The 16946-nt window shown below is 38.4% G+C and overlaps 2 protein-coding genes across 2 annotated transcripts in view; one reads left to right on the forward strand and one right to left on the reverse strand.

The window, feature by feature from the left end:
* LOC130910508 (sodium/hydrogen exchanger 3-like) overlaps positions 1 to 13486 on the forward strand; it is a 22483-nt gene extending 8997 nt beyond the window's left edge. The window contains exons 2-16 of the mRNA XM_057827884.1: positions 1667 to 1969; positions 2031 to 2191; positions 4287 to 4365; positions 4446 to 4623; positions 4708 to 4928; positions 7443 to 7645; positions 7720 to 7809; positions 7886 to 7956; positions 8057 to 8186; positions 8250 to 8395; positions 8468 to 8591; positions 8667 to 8840; positions 9432 to 9486; positions 9561 to 9647; positions 9720 to 13486. Of these exons, the coding sequence (XP_057683867.1) occupies positions 1667 to 1969; positions 2031 to 2191; positions 4287 to 4365; positions 4446 to 4623; positions 4708 to 4928; positions 7443 to 7645; positions 7720 to 7809; positions 7886 to 7956; positions 8057 to 8186; positions 8250 to 8395; positions 8468 to 8591; positions 8667 to 8840; positions 9432 to 9486; positions 9561 to 9647; positions 9720 to 9985 (2288 nt within the window). The 3' untranslated portion in view covers positions 9986 to 13486. The remainder of the gene's footprint in view (positions 1 to 1666; positions 1970 to 2030; positions 2192 to 4286; positions 4366 to 4445; positions 4624 to 4707; positions 4929 to 7442; positions 7646 to 7719; positions 7810 to 7885; positions 7957 to 8056; positions 8187 to 8249; positions 8396 to 8467; positions 8592 to 8666; positions 8841 to 9431; positions 9487 to 9560; positions 9648 to 9719) is intronic.
* On the reverse strand, positions 8501 to 16266 carry olah (oleoyl-ACP hydrolase). The gene is made up of 6 exons (XM_057827888.1): positions 15999 to 16266; positions 15792 to 15930; positions 15629 to 15728; positions 15388 to 15557; positions 15233 to 15315; positions 8501 to 13669 (listed from the first exon to the last, which is right to left on the reverse strand). Exons 1-6 carry the CDS (start codon positions 16126 to 16128, stop codon positions 13527 to 13529), a joined length of 765 nt encoding a protein of 254 aa, XP_057683871.1. The 5' UTR covers positions 16129 to 16266; the 3' UTR covers positions 8501 to 13526.
* Positions 16267 to 16946: the final 680 nt, after the last annotated feature.

The raw sequence follows: 16946 nt of genomic DNA on the forward strand, positions 1-16946 counted from the left end.
GATCATTTGCGAGCACTTTGGAGGTTAAGTTTTATATCCATTCATTCATTTTCCATGCCGTTCTTCCTCACGAGGGTCGCGGAGGTGCTGGAGCCTATCCCAGCGAACTACGGGCAGTACACCCTGAACTGGTTGCCAGCCAATCGCAGGGTTCAGTTTTATATTTTCTACCAAACTCTCACCTCAAAGAGTTGAGTTTATCGCCAATAATTAGGGTGTCACAAAATATTGAAATAGAGATATATTGTGACTAGGGCTGTCAAAATTATCGCGTTAACGGGCGATAATTAATCTGGCGCTTGGGTGCGACTGATTTTATGGGTTTCAGCACCATGAGCACTGTGTAAATTATTGACATCAACAATGGCGAGCTACTAGTTTATTTTTTGAATGAAAATTTTATTAAAACGAAAACATTAAGTGGGGTTTTAATTAGGGCTGTCAAAATTATCGCGTTAACGGGCGGTAATTATTTTTTTTAAATTAATCACGTTAAAATATTTGACGCAATTAACGCACATGCCCCGCTCAGATTTAAATGACAGTACAGTGAACTGCCCACTTGTTGTGTTTTATGGAGTTTTGCTGCCCTCTGCTGGCGCTTGGGTACGACTGATTTTATAGGCTTCAGCACCCATGAGCATTGTGTAAGTAATTATTGACATCAACAATGGCGGGCTACTAGTTTATTTTTTGATTGAAAATGTTCCAAATTTTATTCAAACGCAAACATTAAGAGGGGTTTTAATATAAAATTTCTATAACTTGTACTAACATTTATCTTTTAAGAACTACAAGTCTGGATCGCTTTAACAGAATATTAATAATGTTAATGCCATCTTGTTGATTTATTGTTATATAAACAAATACAGTCCTTATGTACCGCATGTTGAATGTATATATCCATCTTGTGTCTTTTCTTTCCATTCCAACAATAATTTACAGAAAAATATGGCATATTTTATAGATGGTTTGAATTGCAATTAATTGCAATTACGATTAATTAATTTTTAAGCTGTAATTAACTCGATTAAAAATTTTAATCGTTTGACAGCCCTAGTTTTAATATAAAATTTCTATAACTTGTACTAACATTTATCTTTTAAGAACTACAAGTCTTTCTATCCATGGATCGCTTTAACAGAATGTTAATAATGTTAATGCCATCTAGTTGATTTATTGTTATGATAAACAAATACAGTACTTATGTACCGTATGTTGAATGTATACATCCGTCTTATCTTTCCATTCCAACAATAATTTACAGAAAAATATGACATATTTTATGGATGGTTTGATTTGCGATTAATTACGATTAATTAATTTTTAAGCTGTAATTACCTCGATTAAAATTTTTAATCGTTTGACAGCCCTAATTGTGACACTTTGTACAGTCGTTCAATTACTGTCAAACCTTCCACTTCAAATGGATTGGATGTCGACTAGTGATAAACTCATTCCACTTAACAGCAGAAGGAAAAAAATAGCTAATTTTTCTAGTTGTTTCATAGAATATCCTGGAATGATATCCTGACCTATATATCGATTTTTGTTTTGCCATATCGTGAGATCGTTATAATGAGCCTTGTATCGCAAATCGTTTCGTGAGGTACTCAGAGGTTCACACCCTTAGCCAATAATGTCACTTATCTTCATTTTTTTACAGTAATCGAAGCCAACCATCACGTTACAAACATCATCCCTGAAAGCGCCCTCCTCATCTGTTTCGGCTTCATCCTTGGCGGCATGATTTGGGGCGCTGATAAAGTGCAGACCTTCAAGTTGACGCCGACTGTCTTCTTCTTCTACCTGTTGCCTCAAATCATCCTGGACGCGGGTTACTTTATGCCCAATAAGTTGTTCTTTAGCAACATGGGGACCATCCTGGTCTACGCCATCATCGGGACTTGTTGGAACGCTGCTAGCGTGGGGCTATCGCTTTGGGGCTGTCACAAGGGAGGTGCCATGGGTAAGGAGAAAAGATACTTAGGATTTCTGAACTGAAATTTTAAGATTCTGGCTTTTCGTAGGTGATTTGGACATAGGGTTGCTGCAGTATCTTCTGTTCGGGAGCCTGATCGCGGCTGTGGACCCGGTAGCGGTTCTGGCTGTGTTCGAGCAGGTTCACGTCAACGAGGTGCTCTTCATACTAGTGTTTGGAGAGTCGCTGCTCAACGACGGTGTGACAGTGGTATGTTATTACTGTATCGATTTTCCATTTTTCCATTCTAAAACATATGAAATGAAGGAACTGATATTGGAGGAATCAATTAAAAAAAAGGCAGGGGTCCAGAGTACCACAAGCCCTCCTTTCTGCCCATCCCTGCAGTACAAATCTATTTCAAAACTAGAAACTGCAATTTCCGGAAAAATTACGATGGGGCTTTGTTGTGGTCGATAAAGATCTATTAGGTCGCTTCCTGTTGATTTGGGGACATTTCAGGGACACGTCCTGTTGATATCAGGTCACTTTCTTGTTGATTTGGGAACGTTTCGGGGACATGTCCTGTTGATATCCATTCGGGGGACACGTCCAGGTCACTTTGTGTTAATTGGGGACATTTCAGGGACACTTTCTGTTGATTTGCGGACATTTCGGGGACATGTCCTGTTGATATCAGCTCACAAAATGTCAGTAGGCTGTAATGGTAAATGGTCAAAAATGACAAGAACCAATGTTTTTCTGGCATTGAAAATGAACTGGAAATTTGGACTTACATGGCTGTCAATGGCATCCCATTAGAAATAAATGGGACCGTTTTTGGCAAATTTTCGGGGAACCGTACATTTTTCTTTCTTACCGTCCTGGAATTTTTGGTGTGTAAAATATGCGATTTGGTCAAAAATTGTAGGACAAGTAGCGTTTTGAATTTTTTTTTTTTTTTTAAATCACGTTTACGGGTGAACGGAAAAGTTTTTGGTGCCATTCGAAGAAGTCTGTCCTGTTGATATCAGGTCACTTCCTGTTGATTTGAAGACATTTCGGAGTCACTTCCTGTTGATAATAGGTCACTTCCAATTGATTTGGGGACATGTCGGGGACACGTCCTGTTGATATTAGCTCGCAAAATGTTAATAGGATGTAATGGTAAATGGTCAAAACTCACAAGAACCGATGTTTTCCTGCCATTGAAAATGAATGGGAAATTTGGACGTACATGGCTGTCGATGGCATCCCATTAGAAATAAATGGGACATTTTTGGGGGGAATTTTGGGGGAACTGTACATGTTTCCCCCTTACCATCGTGGAATTTTTGGTATGTAAATTATGCGATTTGGTAAAAAATAATTTTTAAATCGTGTTTACGGGTCAACGGAAAAGTTTGGGGTGTCGTTCGAAGAAGTCTGTCCTGTTGATATCCGGTCACTTCCTGTTAATTTGAGGACATTTTGGGGTCACTTCCTGCTGATAATAGGTCACTTCCAGTTGATTTGGGGACATTTCGGGGACACGTACTGTTGATATCAACTCACAAAATGTTAATAGGCTATAATGCTAAATGGTCAAAAATAACAAGAACCTATGTTTTCCTGCCATTGAAAATGAATGGGAAATTTGGACGTACATGGCTGTCAATGGCATCCCAAATAAATAAATGGGACAGTTTTTGGCCAGTACATTTTTGCCAAATTCTGTATACAACTTGCCACTTACCATCCTGGAATTTTGGTGTATAAATTATATGATTTGGTCAAAAGTTGTAGGACAAGTAGAATTTTGAATTTTTTTTAAAATCACATTTACGGGCGAATGAAAAATTTTGGGGGGGGAGGGGGGGTCAATTGAACAATTTCCTGCGTCGTGCAAAAATTCTGATCATTTAGACATTTGAACGGTGACAGTTGTTCAAACGGTTTGGGCTGTGCGGTGCGCCGAAGAAAGACCATTCAAAAAAAAAAAAAAAAAGGAATTTTACTATATCGGCCTATGCCTTGCAAAGCCACATCTAATTCTTTAAAAAATATTTCTATACAGTTTTATCCGCAATTTTGTACCCATTGTATCGTCACACCCTTGCAATACATGTATAAACGTATAACTGAAAGGGTAGTATTTTTTTTGCTTGACCGGCACAGGAACACTGGTGAACTCAATAACCTGTTTCAATGCGGCAGAATTTGACCTCTATAAACTCATAAAGAAACTCAGAGGCTATCCACTTGTTGTAACTCTCAACCGTTAACCCCAAAGTTTGTCTCACTGACATTAAAACCTGTGTGATTGACATCAGGTGTACCACAAGGCTCAATGCTAACATCCTCGTTCTGAAATTCTCCATTTTAGGTACTCTTCAATGTTTTTGATTCATTTGTCTCCCTCGGAGGATCCCAAATCGATGCGGTGGAGATAATCAAAGGAATAAGTAAGAACTCCTCTAAAATGCTAGCATAAAAATGCTAGTCATGCTAGCATAACGTGAAATTAATGTAACGTTGTTTGCAGTTTCCTTCTTCGTGGTTGCGTTTGGCGGGTCTCTACTTGGCATGGTCTTCGGTTTGCTTCTCTCACTTCTAACCAGATGCACGAAAAACATTCAAATCATTGAGGCGGGCTTCATCTTCGTATTAGGGTATCTCTCCTACCTCACCGCTGAGATGCTGTCGCTCTCCGCCATCTTAGCGTAAGCATTCAATTTACGATTCGGTGGTTTCCGTACTAACTGATCGGCAATTTTTAAGCATTTGTTGTCTTTTTTTCTCTGTAGAATTGTCTTCTGCGGCGTCAGCTGCCAAAAGTACATCAACGCAAACATGGACGAAAGGTCCGTCACGACAGTCCGATACGCCATGAAGGTGCTCGCTAACGGATCGGAAACAATTATATTTGTTTTCCTGGGAATCTCCGCTGTGGATAAGGAGTTGTGGGTTTGGAACACTGGTTTCGTTCTTCTCACGCTGCTCTTCATCTTTGTGTATCGTTTCATTGGTAAGATTTTTGGGGGGTTTGGTGCAGTGTTGTTTTTGGCAGTCCTTTTAATTTTTGTCTTGAGCCCTTTTCAGACATCCAGTGAAGAAAATACATTTTAACACCCTGATATTTTGCAAGTTCTCCCACTTAGAAATCATGGAGTGGGCCAAAATTTCCATCGAGTTTAAGCTCCCTCCAAAGTTTTTTTATTGGGTTTAGGTCTTGAGACCGGCTTGGCCATGCTAGAACCTTGTCATGCTTCTTACGGAGCCACTCCTTGGTTTTCCTGGCTGTGTGCTTCTGGTCATTGTCATGTTGGAAGACCCAGGCACGACCCATCTTCAATGCTCTCTCCGAAGGAAGGAGGTTCTTCCCCAAAATTCCACAATAGAGGGCCCCAGTCATCCCCCTTTAATACAGTGCACTCGTCCTGTCCCATGCACAGAAAAACACCCCCAAAGCATGATGCTACCAACACCATGCTTCACAGTAGGGATGGTGTTCTTGGGATAGTACTCATCATTCTTTTTCCAAACACGGTTAGTGGAATTATGACCAAAAGGTTCTATTTTACTCTCATCTGATCATGAAACTTACTCCCATGAAACCTCTGCATCATCCAAATGGTCATAGGCAAACTTAAGAAATGCCTTGACATTTGCCATGTATGATTTCAAACCATGACATCTTAATTAAAGATGTCCCGATCGATCGGGATGCCGACGTTACAGACACAATTTCTTACACTCATCCAGAGTAGTTTTGGCTTAAAGTAGGGCTATCAAATTTATTGCGTTAACGGTGGTAATTAATTTTTTTTAATTAATCACGTTAAGTAATTAACGTATGCGCTGCACGACCCACTCACGCATTGTCGCATTCAATCTATAAAGACGCCGTTTTACCTATAGATAGCGCTAAAAGGCAGCGTATAATGAGTAGAGAGAATTTTGACAGTCTTTGGAGCCATTTTTTTGGTGGCTAAAGCCTTACAATACCTCTCTCAGCAATTAAAAATAACGTGGGAGGCAATGTGGGGAAGAAAGGTAGTAGTTGATCTTTTTCTTAACACCCTATGTTCTTTCCCAACGCAGAGAAGATATATCAATTGGTGCCCCTACGCACAGTCATGGTTGCACTTCCCATCATGCATTTGGGCAGAAGTTAAATGGTTGCAGTATATTTTACTGAAAGCTCAACAAATACACTAGATGGCAATATTTAGTCACAATATACAAAGTCACATTTATCCTTTAAGAATTACAAGTCTTTCTATCCGTGGATCCCTCTTACAGAAAGAATGTTAATAATGTAAATGCCATCTTGAGGATTTATTGTCATAATAAACAAATACAGTACTTATGTACTGTATGTTGAATGTATATATTCGTCCGAGTTTTATTCATTTTTTTCTTAATGCATTGCCAAAATGTATATGATCGGGAAAAATTATTGGGAATGATTGGAATTGAATCGGGAGCAAAAAAACGCAATCGGATCGGGAAATATCGGGATCGGCAGATACTCAAACTAAAACGATCGGATCGGGAGCAAAAAAACATGATCGGAACAACCCTAATCTTAGTGTATTACCATTAGTAACCTTGGAAACGGTAGTCCCACCTCTTTTCAGGTCATTGACCAACTCTTGCCATGTAGTCCTGGGCTGATTCCTCACCCTTCTTGGATCATTGAGACCCCACGAGGTGATATCTTACATGGGGTTCCACTCTGACTGAGATTGACCGTCATGTTTAGCTCCTTCCATTTTCTAATGATTGCTCCAACAGTGGACCTTTTTCACCAAGCTGCTTGGCAGTTGCTCCGTAGCCCTTTCCAGCCTTGTGGGGGTGAACAATTTGTCTCTGGTGTCTTTGGACAGCTCTTTGGTCTTGCCAATGTTACCTGTTTGAGTCTTACTGATTGTATGGGGTGGACAGGTCTGTTTATGCTGCTATCGACCTCAAACAAGTTATTCTCATTCAGGATAATACATGGGGTGGAGTGGACTTTTAACAGGTCAGGGTGAGAATTCCAGCTGATAGACAAGTGTTCAAATACTTATTTGCAGCTGTATCTTACAAATACATTGTTAAAAAAAAATCATGTATTGTGATATCTGGATTTTTCTTTTTAGGTTCTCTCTCTCACAGTGGACATGCACCTACGATAGAATTTTCAGACTCCTCCATGATTTCTAAGTGGGAGAACCTGCAAAATAGCAGGGTGTTCAAATACTTATTTTCTTCACTGTACGCTAAACTCCGGTTAAGTCGCGATCATAGACTATGTCACGATATATAAGTGGGTAGCCCTTATGTATGAAAGCAATTTCCTGGGTTGACCGACATGAAGATGACACGGACATTAACTGGGTCGTGTCCTAGTAAAATGTCCGGGACTTGACCGGGTAGCGTAATGCAAGTTCGTCGACGAAATATTTTTGTTATTGTCATTGTTGACGAAAACAACACTGGTTTGCTGGTGAAATGTCATGAAGTGATAGCTAAGGAAGTTTGTTTTGTGCTCCAGGCGTGTTTTTCCTGACGTGGATCATGAACAAGTTCCGATTAGTGCCTTTGGAGGTCATCGATCAGATTATTATGAGTTACGGCGGACTGCGAGGGGCGGTCGCCTACGGACTGGCAGTCATGCTGGATCAAAGCAAGATTAAGGAGAAGAATTTGATGGTCTCCACTACTTTGATTGTTGTTTATTTCACGGTCATTCTTCAGGTATGTTTCCCAAAAGTTTGAAATATTGCGCCATTTTTAAGAACTTGACAATCGTGACTTGCTTTTGGTTGCAGGGTGTTACTATGAAACCGCTTGTCACTTGGCTTAAAGTGAAGAGAGCTGCAGTATCTGATATCACACTGATTGAAAAAGTGCAGAACAAGGTGATTTTGAAGACGTTATAGTGAGTTTTATGGTTTAAAATGCTGGAAACTTACTAAATTTGGTGTTTTTTTTTAGGTTTTTGATCACATGCTCGTCGCCATCGAAGACATATCCGGGCAAATCGGACACAACTACATGCGAGACAAGTACGTCCACACTTAAAACACCATAACAAATCGGTGCCAATGATGGCGATAGATGTGCAATCTGACATCAATCTGTAAATGAAACTAACTTTCTGTGAAGGTGGAGTCATTTTGAGCAGAAATATATGTCCCGAGTTTTAATGAAGCCGTCCGCGAGGAAAAACCGTGACTATGTCTTCAAAGTTTTCCATCAGCTCAACCTGAAGGATGCCATGAGCTATGTGACTGAGGTGCGTTGTTGAATATTCAACTCATAAACATTAAGGAAGCATGAAAATAATTGTTTTTTGCAGGGTGAACGCAGAGGATCCCTGGAGTTTATCCGCAACGAATCTGCGTTTGTCGACTTTAAGAAGAAATACGGAGACAAATTCTCCGAGGCCATGCCGGACATCATGGCCGACATGGCAGATGATCGGGGCACCATGTCCTCCATGGGGTGAGCAAAATTTTTAATTGCCCTACGATTAAAAACAAACTAACCTTTCCTCTTCTGGTTTAATCTTTATAGTCGAGATCCTGTTCCATCCATTAGCTTGGAAATGCATGAACAGTCTATAAAAGGTGTAAGAGAAGCAGAAGACATCAGTAGCCACCATTTGTTGCAGCAACACTTATACAAAGGCAGGAAACAGGTAGCGCTTTCTAATCACCGTAACAACGAATCGGACCGTGAACGAAACGACTAATGCACAATTTCAACGTTCCAGCACCGTCACAGGTACAGTCGCAGTCATTTTGAGGTCAACAAAGATGAAAACGAGGTACAGGAGATCTTCCAGAGGACGATGAGAAGTCGCTTGGAGTCCTTCAAGTCTGCCAAGATGGGAGTTGCGCCTCCAAAGACGATAACGAAACACCAGAAGAAAGATCAGCAACAAAAGGTCAGGCCGTGTTGGGGTATTCGTTTAAAAGTTTCAAATATGCAAATGAATAATTTTTTGAAGTTGTTTTTTTTTTTTTTAAAACTATATATTAGACCTCATAAGCTAAAAATGACAGACATTTTGAATAATAAATATAATTACTTACCTTCTTTTTATGGCTAGGTTGAAACAAGCGGTTGCGCGACGTCTGTAAACGGGGGTTTTCAGGGTAAAACAGACAAATTAAAAATAGTTTGGAGGCCTAGTACGCCATGAGTCTGCTATGGCAGCATATATATTGTTCCATCAAACACAACACATCTTTTGGCTTAAAATACAGCAGTTTATTCTAAAGAGGGGTGCAAGAGCAGAAATTGCTTTTTCAGTCTTGTCTGTGTTTTCCGCCATATACATATCTGTGACTATCTGGCAACCAGTTCATGGTGTCGCCCACCCATTATTAGCTGGGATAGGCTCCAGCACCCCCGCAACCCTTGTGAGGATAAACGTTAATTGGACATCAAGCGCTGTACATGGCAGGGACTGAGAAAAGATTTTAAAAAATAATTTGTTCATGAAAAAAATTAAACATTTTTTCATGTATTACAGACATCTTCTGGAAAATCATCTGAGAAAAGCAGAAGCTCCCATTCTGGCGATGAAGGTTCGTACAAAAAAACAATTAAATGTCATAAACTATCAATATTCTCACAAGTTCTCAACCATTTTTTCATGCAGATTTTGAGTTTTCTGAAGGCGACAGCGCATCCGGTTACGAAGCCTCGAGAGATTCGCTAGCAATGCGGCTAAATTACACCGTAGGAGGTACGAAAAAATTCAACACGTCAAGATTTAACTAATCTCCAGACACGTACAAACAAATTCCTCATTTTCTAGCCGGGATTGAGAATCCAGCCTTCATGCCGGACCTGGATTTGACGGCACCAATGCAAATCCCGCCTTGGTTAGAAGAAGCCGAGCTAGATAGCACCACGGTGGCGCCGTCACAACGCGCCCAAGTCCGACTTCCGTGGACGCCCAGCAACCTGCGCCGCCTAGCGCCGCTACGTATTAGCACTCGCTCGACGGACTCCTTCACGCAAGCCGACGAGGCCGTTTCGGACGAAAAAGACAAAGAATTCCGGCCGCCATCAACGCCGTAAAACTCCTAGAGTTAACCTAAAACATTACCTCAAAGTTTGCACTGTTTTTTCAGTGAAACCCACTTGACATTTTGACCCGCGCACAGCCATTTTCCCGAATAACACATGGTCAAGATGTTTTTCAAGATATGTAGTATGTACAGATTTTTATTTATACGTAATCCATGGAATTGACGTGAAGACTAGCATAAAATGTTTTTGTCAGGGTTGTCGTCAACACACAAGCCAGAATGAAACTTGAAGATTGAAAAAAAAAAAAAACAAGCTGCCTTGATAATGAAGCCGTTTTGTAAATATATAGAAGAATTAATGTTAAATATCTGATTTTTAGTTTAAAAAACGGTTATTTGCTAGCTTCTAAGATTTAGCAATAGGGGTGAGAACCTCTGGGTACCTCGCGATGCGATACGATTTGCGTTACAAAGCTCACGATAACGATGATACAATTATCGAGACATTGGTCATTCTAGGATATTCGGCAAAACAACCAATAAACTGAAAAACAAGGTTTCTGATGTGAGTTTAACACTAGTAGACGACCAATCCGTTTGAACTGGGAGGGTGGCAGCGAATGAACGAATGTTAATTCGCTGCCATCCCTCCCACTTCAAACGAATTGGACGTCTATAGCCGTCAGTGCCAGCCAATGCTGGTCAATGAGTTCATTTTGGGGCATTTCACATCATTTCCTGTTGATTTTGGGATACTGAAAAGGAAAAATGTACTTAAAAGAGTTATTGAAAATCAACAGTAACCAGTAAACGCCCTAATATGAACTAGAAGTGACCTGTAAATGCCCTCAGGACATGCTCTGGTTTTAGTGCCTTCGACGGCGGTAAACGTCCAATCCAATCACAATGTCTACCGCCACCAATGGCAGCGAACGTAGACACTATTTTAATAGAATATTTTGGAAGCAACTTGTTGTACTTTTTGTTTTGTTTTAAACAGTGACAACTTTTTAAATGATTTTTGGTGAGCATAACGATAACAATAACATTGGCTACAAAGTATACAGTCATGTGAAAAAATTAGGACACCCCATCATGTTCAATTCTTTATTGAGAAATGTTCACCTATCAATGTCTGATCTTGTTTTTCTTTATCTGTGGAAAAGAAAGTGATTTAATTGCAGGTGAACAACAAAAATTAACATTGTTTTACTCATTAAACCAAATATATCGACAAAAATGCGTATTCTAACTGAGGAAAAAGTTAGGACACCCTACCACTTAATTGCTAGTGTTACCTAGGGTGACCAAACGTCCTCTTTTGCCTGGACAAGACCTACTTTCACGTAGTATCCTCGTCGTCCGTGCGGGTTTTATAAATTCATAAAAATGTCCGGTTTTTATGATTTTTCACGGGACCAATTTGAAGAGAATCCCTCCGGCCGCTGGGTGGCAGCGCCTGCCTGCGATGACATGGCTCCTATTAGTAGGGAGGGAAGGAGTAGTTCTTCTTGTTTTTGTTGGCAGTTTACCCCTATCATGAGCCATTACTGCCATCTACTGGGTTGACGATTTGGCCACAACGCCTGCCCAGTTGTTAAGTTTTTTACAATAAATACGTATATCATGGCAACTGTTGACTTCTGTCGGAGCTTTGACTGTAAAATCCCGTTTGGTGTCGCATCGTTGCGCTGCCGATGATTAAACTTTTATAGCAAAAGTTTGTTTTTTGCCTCAGCTAGCTATCAGTAAGCTAAACCACGCTAGGCATTATGGGAAACGAGTTTTGAACTGCTACGTTTGGAAACATGGTGGTTGAATTGTTTGTCAGTTTATTTCGGTTATTGTTTGTGTGCAATCTAGAACATTGAATGAGAATATCAATTGACTGGGAATAACAATTCGTCAAGGACAATTGTCGTGATAGTAATTTATAAAAATGTTTAGTTGGCACATAGCCTACTGTGTGTATGTGTATTGACTGGAATACATTTCAATGGGTCTGCATTATGTATATATTTATTGGGTTTTTTTTCAAACTGCATTTTTCCATCCAGAGTGAGGGGGCACACTTTAAATATATTAAAGTGATATAGTGGAAATCAATATATGGTCACCCTAGTGTTACCCCCTTTGGTTGAAATAACTTCAGTGAGACGCTTTTTGTAGCCATCTACCAGTCTTTGACATCGGTTTGAAGAAAGTTTGCCCCACTCCTCAACGCAGAATACTTTCAGCTGTGAGATGTTTGAGGGCCCGTTTCAAGTCACCCCGCAGCATCTCAATGGGATTAAAATCTGGGTTTTGACTCAGCCATTCCTGGACTCGCTTCCTTTTCAGGTGGATCTACTGGTATGTTTTGGGTCATTGTCATGTTGCAAGGTCCAGTTTCACTTCAGTTTGAATTTTTACAAATGATCTTACATGCTCTTCAAGCACCCTCTGATACATGATAGAATTCATGGTGGATTCTATGATGGTGAGCTGGACAGGTTCTGCTTTAGCAAAGCATCCCCAAACAATGACACTTCCAACTCCATGCTTCACAGTTGGTATGGGGTGCTTTTCCTGGAATGCTGCATTGGGTTCACGCCACACATGTCCTGTTCTGGTGTCCAAATAATTCAATTTTAGATTCAACTGTCCAAAGAACATTATTCCAGAAGTCCTGGTCTTTGTCTACATTCATTCTGGCAAACTTCAGTCTGGCCTTCATGTTCTTCTAGGACAGCAAAGGTGTTCCTCCTTGCACACCTCCCGTGAAGGTTAAACTTGTGAAGTCTCTGATTTTAGAGGCATGCACTTTCACATCAACACTACCAAGAGCCAGCTGTAGGTCTCATGATGACATTTTAGGTTTTTTGGAGACTTCTTTTAGCATTTTGCGGCCTTCTCTCAGGGTGAACTTGCATGGATAGCCAGACTTGAGCATGTTGGCAGTTATATTTTCCGGACAGTGGAATGGCTGATTTTGTATTCTTTTGAGTTTTTTAAAAATCCCTTCCAAGACTCATAAGCGTCTACAATCTTCTTTCTGAAGGCCTCAGACAACTCCTTTGATCTCACCATGGTGTTTTTTCTCACTTCAACAGGAGTCAGGAGCACACCAAACTAAATGGAAGGTTTAAATGAGGCAAGCCTCCTTCAAAACACTGGTTAATGATGTTCTAATCATGTGCACCTGATGTGATACACCTGTGTGTGATTTTAGCCATTTTAGGTGGGATTGAATCTGGGGGTGTCTTAATTTATTTCTTAACAGAAATTGCATTTATTTAAAATAACATTTTACAGAAAGTTATAGAAAATCTTTTTTTAGTTTTAATTCTTTAGTTCTATACTTGAATCTTTCAAGATTGTTCAAAATGATGTTAAATATCCATTTGACCAAATGTTAGAAAACACAGGCTTCCATAGGGTGTCCTAATTTTTTCACATGACTGTACATCAACCTTTTGATATATTGTCACACCCCTACTAAGCAATGTTAAATATTGGACTGTTCAGACCCGGTTATAGATATTTGGAAATAAAAACCGAAGAAAAAGTATGACTTTGTCATTTTTGATTGGTTGTTTTGACATTTTTCATCACAAATAGTCCATTTCTGATGTTTCGATGTGTTTTGTAATATAGTCTAAGATTATACTTTCATTTTCGGGATCCTTAAGGTAGAAATGTGACCCATTCAGCATTCTGATGTTGAAATCTCCTGTTGTGATTTCTTTCCATGCTGTTGACAAAAAGATATATATATATATATTATTAGATCCTTGAGGGAATACAACAAGCTATAATTTCATAATCTGGGGTCCGGAAAAGAAAAAAAAATATTAATCAAGGATTACAGACATAATAAGATAATTACAGTTTTCTTTTTTTCTTTTTTTGTTGTCGTTTTTAATTAAAACAATACATGAAATATTTATTTTAAGTAGATTTTAATTACAATATTTTTCATTGAATAAAAAGAACTTTAAGTTTCTTTTTAATCAAATCATAATTAAAAATGTAATACAATTTCAAATATTAAAAATAGTAATGCTGCAACGGTTAATCGATTAACTCAAGTAATTCGATTCGAAAAAAACTTCAAATCTAATTTTGCTGCTTCGAGTATTCGTTTAATTAGAGTGGCGTTGTAAGTTTTTTTGAAAGTGTTTGTATTTAGTTTTATTGATTTGGGTGGATACCTTGACCTCTAGTGGCAGAAGTGAATAAGCCATAACTAATTTAACATGCCTGAATCCAGCTGCTCCCTGTTAAGACCAACATAAGGTAAGTTTTTGTTTGAGCTAATGTTTTTTATGCTTTTCTTAATTTAGTTTATAGGTATATTTATTTGATTTATATTTTTTGTGGGAATACATGTTTCAACGATTTGTTAAGAGCGTTGAGAAAACAAACGTTGGCATTTTTTAGCATTTAAACTCGCAGACTTTTGCTATGCAACTTCGCCAATTGTTCTCTTTTTATACTTATTTCATCATTTATTTTTCATACCATTTAAGGCAAAGCTGAAGTATTTTATTTTCAAATAAAAGTGGAATTCTGCATAGTTTGAAGAAACACTCAGTAATTTTAATTTGTATTCGCATTTAATGTTCTTTTGAAAGTGCAATCTTAGTAAGCCTATTTTTACATCTCTTAAAATTTATTCTGCAACGCTTTAAATGTTCCTAATCCGATGACTCGATTATTCAAACTAACTAGTTGACGATAGATTAATCGACTACTAAAATAATCGATAACTGAAGCCCTAAAAACTAGCTCCTTAATTATTTTAATAAAGACATAAAATACAAACTTTATTTCTTTTTTTTTTCATAAAATAGATGAGTAGAAATGATTATTTTCATATGAAAAGAATATTTACAGCGTTTTGTATTTTAAATTAAAACAAAAATACCAACAGATTTTTTAGTTAAGTTTTTAAAATTTATTTATTCACAAAATAAATTCATCATAGTTCATCAAAAAAAATATGTTTAATAAAATAAAAATAAATAAAGCAATATTTGCTATTAAAAAGGTAAAAAAAAAAGGGCAGATGGAAATTATTTAGAAATGATTATTAATCAATTTGCCAATTGTTTAACCCATTGCCTGCGATTGACAACGATAGACGTCCAATTCCATTAAAGTGGGAGGACTAGAATGTGAATGTTCATCTTTCAGTGACTCTGAACGAACGTCCATTCACCCCTCCCGGTTGAAATAGACTGGACGTCTATCTCCGTCAATGGCAGCCAATGACCTAACTGCCAATTATTTAATTGCTGTATTATTCACCAACCTTGCAAATCATGTGGACTGTCATCCTTCCCATCAAAACATGAAACTGGACAAGTCAGGAATGGAATTACTGGCTTGTTACACCTGAAGGAAATCAAAGACAATACAATTATCCATAATATTACTTTATTTTCCGGTGACGGTTGTTTAACCCACTTGTAATTCTCAGCAACATGTAAATCAGCCTTTAGCGCAGGAAGGAAGAGTTTCAGTACTTCCGAGTTAGCAAGTATTTCTGGCGGAGTTCCTCCAATCGAAATCAGCCACTTGAGAAAATCATCATCTGTTAAATCGCTTCTCTTCGGGGCTTTGATGCGAGTTTCTGACTTTAAAAATGAAGAAAATGATCTTCAAGGTATCACAAAACGACTGAAGAATTTCTTGTTAAGACTCTTACGTAGGGTGCAGATGCACCAGAGAGGAAGATGTGAACTGGTTCAATGTCGTGGAGTTTTTTCAAGGCTTCTGCAACAGCGTAGCTTGTGTAGGCACCAAAACTGAATCAAAAAAAGGAATAATTGCACATGTATATTTCACATATTGCCGTTTTATCGTCATACCTGTGGCCAAAGAGAGCAAACGGCTTCTCTTTGAGAAGTGGCAATAACGCGTGAAGAACTTCATCCACAATTTGCTGCATGTTCTCAAAGAAAGGTTCTTTGTTCCGGCTTTCTCGTCCAGGAAGTTTCACAGAAAAAACTAAAATGAAAAGAAGAAAAATATGTTTAAGTAGTGTATTTTAATTTTATTATGTGGGAAAATTGTACCTTCAATGGGGCTGCTAAGGACGTTTCCCCATCTTGAGTAATGGATGGAGCCCCCACCTGCCCAAGGGAAGCAGATTAACCTAGCAACAGCATCTGGCTTTTTCTTGAAACAGTTTATCAACTTTTCCATGATGCTATGATGTGAACACCAAAAATTTATTTTTGTCAGTGTTGACGCCGCATGGAAAAAATAATAAAGAAGTAAGACGACATATAAAGACAAGTAAAATCACAAAAGCAGCATTAATTTCACGATATCAATACATTACTGTACTTTAATCAGCGAATTTCCGGGGTTTCTTCTTCTACGGTTATTTACATCTTTTGTTTTGACAGCTCGAGACTTCTGCTGCCTTCATGTAGTGTCGTAATTTTGGGAATTACCAGTTATTGGGTCGAAAATTGTTAGTGAATTCCCCTTTAAGTCGTAATTTCTACTGGAAAACTGGGAAATTATTTTTAATACCTAATAGCAAACAATGAGTTGTGAATCAAAAGCAACAACGAGGTTTTTAAAATGATTTATTGTCCATTTGTTTTGACTATTTACAAACAATAACTTCCCCTTTTATTTGTATTTTTTTCCATCCTATTCTTTTTGTAGTAGATTAAATAATTGGTCTTAAACTTTTTTTCCAAAGACAACAAAAGCACATGAACAGGAAGTACAGTACTCGGAATTACCAATTAGCAAATGCTGAAGTTCATCTTTCCCAGCGCACGTTAAGGCAACATACTATGGTGGCGGAGTTGGCATTATAAAGCACATTTGTAGTGGTTTAGTCATTAAAAATAAAGACAATACAATGTGGTCGGTAGTTATGTATAAAAACTAAAGTGATAGAATTAAAAATTCAAAACGCAAAAATAAGAGGAAGTGACGTTTTTACAGTTGGTATTTCCTTACGGAGTTCCCTAGGTGGCAGCGGTAGCCTGATTCTTATGTCA

Source organism: Corythoichthys intestinalis, chromosome 22 (assembly GCF_030265065.1).
Source record: "Corythoichthys intestinalis isolate RoL2023-P3 chromosome 22, ASM3026506v1, whole genome shotgun sequence".
Classification (NCBI taxonomy): Eukaryota; Metazoa; Chordata; class Actinopteri; order Syngnathiformes; family Syngnathidae; genus Corythoichthys; species Corythoichthys intestinalis.

Bases quoted from the DNA above. Each gene is read 5' to 3' on its own strand.
- olah (XM_057827888.1), bottom strand. From the start codon at position 16,128: ATGGAAAAGTTGATAAACTGTTTCAAGAAAAAGCCAGATGCTGTTGCT. The intron at 15,558-15,628 runs GTAAGAGTCTTA...TCATTTTTAAAG, and splicing joins CTGGTGCATCTGCACCCTAC to TCAGAAACTCGCATCAAAGC. The intron at 15,316-15,387 runs GTGGGTTAAACA...GATTTCCTTCAG, and splicing joins CATGTTGCTGAGAATTACAA to GTGTAACAAGCCAGTAATTC.